We start from the raw sequence: 1,599 nt of genomic DNA on the forward strand, positions 1-1,599 counted from the left end.
AAAAAAAATAAATTATAACTAAAAAAGAAAATAGATTCACATAAAATAAAATTTAATATAAATAAAGATACTAGTTTATTACGATGATTACAAAAATTTTAATCAATTTGAATATATATTAAGTTTTAAATTAACACAATTATGCATGCTCTAATACGTAGTGATAATAAAATAACATAAAATAAACACTTTAAGCAATGTTAATATCATCTTTAAAATATTTTGCTGTGATCTTTTTGTGCTCTGTTATATATTAATATAATTCATAATTATATATATAAATTTAAAAATTTTTTTTTTTTTCGTTACATTAAAAGAAAAAAATGTATTTTTTTTCATTTCAAATTTAAAAAGTTATTTTTTAAATTCAATTGGTTTAGTCATCTCAAACATAAAAAAAATCTATAAATAAAAATTTATTTTTAATTTAAGAATATAATTTAATTAAAAAAAAAAAATGAACAGGAAAAATAATATTATTCTTATTCCCAATTTTAGGATACATCCCAGATATTATTCCCATGTAACTAAAGGTTTTAATGGCACACATATTTCAACATTAGAAATATATTGTAAAAGGGAGAAGAAAAATATATTATATTTTCTTATAAATTTTTTTATATTTACCCTTTCAATTTGGATATTACAATGTTCTAATAATGTAGGATAATAATAGTACTTCAAAATATATTCTTTTTTTTTCTATTTTTTTTTCAAAATTATATTAGTAAAAAAAAATATTTTTTTTTATACACCAAATATTTTTTTGATATTTTAGTGGGATTCTTGTAAATCATGGAATTATAAAAATAAATTAAATAATACATTAAATTTAGTAGCTAAAAGATCATTAGCAGAAAATGATTGTGCAATAAAACAAAAAGAAGGTTCTTCACAGTGCTACAACCAAAAAGATATGATGACAATAAATTTAGAACAAAGAAATGAGCAAAATGAAATAGAGCAAAATATGAATGTAGAACCAGAATGTGAAATAGAGACAAAAGAGAAAAATAAAAAGGAAAAATTTAATAGGGGAATCTTGTATAAATGCAAAAATAATTTAAAACTAGCTTCCTTACTTCTTTCTATTCTCTTATCATTGTCTTCATTTTCATCTTATTTAGTAGGTATGTTCACTTTTACTGGAATACAAGAAATCGAACTTTTTTTATTTGCTTCATCTTTTTTAATAGTTTCAACTATTTTAATATATGAGAGAATTGAAATAAAATATAAAAATAAATTCTAAATCTTATTCCTAATTAAAACTATTACGCATTAAAAAGAAAATATGACTAAAAGTATCTTAAGCATACTATAGCTTTGATTTATTAATTGCTCATTCATGGATATTGTTAGAGTATTGAATACACAAATTAATAGAGTATGTATGAATAATTATACTTATCTATTGTATTATGCTTTTCTTACCTTAAATATAAGTCTATATTAATAATATAAATTTGATTAACTTTTATTGCCTCAGAGGCATTTATTTATTTTAACAAATGTATATTATATTTTTGTTGAAATAAACATATATCCTCTTTCAAATTATAATTATGTAAAGTGATTTAATTACAGCAAATGAACAAT

General features: G+C 19.3%; 1 protein-coding gene across 1 annotated transcript; it reads left to right on the top strand.

Annotated features, from left to right (window-relative positions):
* Positions 1-457: 457 nt before the first annotated feature.
* Positions 458-1,252, top strand: PRELSG_0029100 (fam-h protein; the record flags this gene model as incomplete). The annotated part of the gene is made up of 2 exons (XM_028675956.1): positions 458-661; positions 779-1,252. The coding sequence occupies 2 exons, from the start codon at positions 458-460 to the stop codon at positions 1,250-1,252; spliced, it is 678 nt and encodes a 225-aa protein (XP_028531188.1).
* Between the last annotated feature and the right edge of the window lie 347 nt (positions 1,253-1,599).

The sequence above is a fragment of the Plasmodium relictum genome, assembly GCF_900005765.1.
Source record: "Plasmodium relictum strain SGS1 genome assembly, contig: PRELSG_00_v1_432, whole genome shotgun sequence".
Lineage (NCBI taxonomy): Eukaryota > Apicomplexa > Aconoidasida > Haemosporida > Plasmodiidae > Plasmodium > Plasmodium relictum.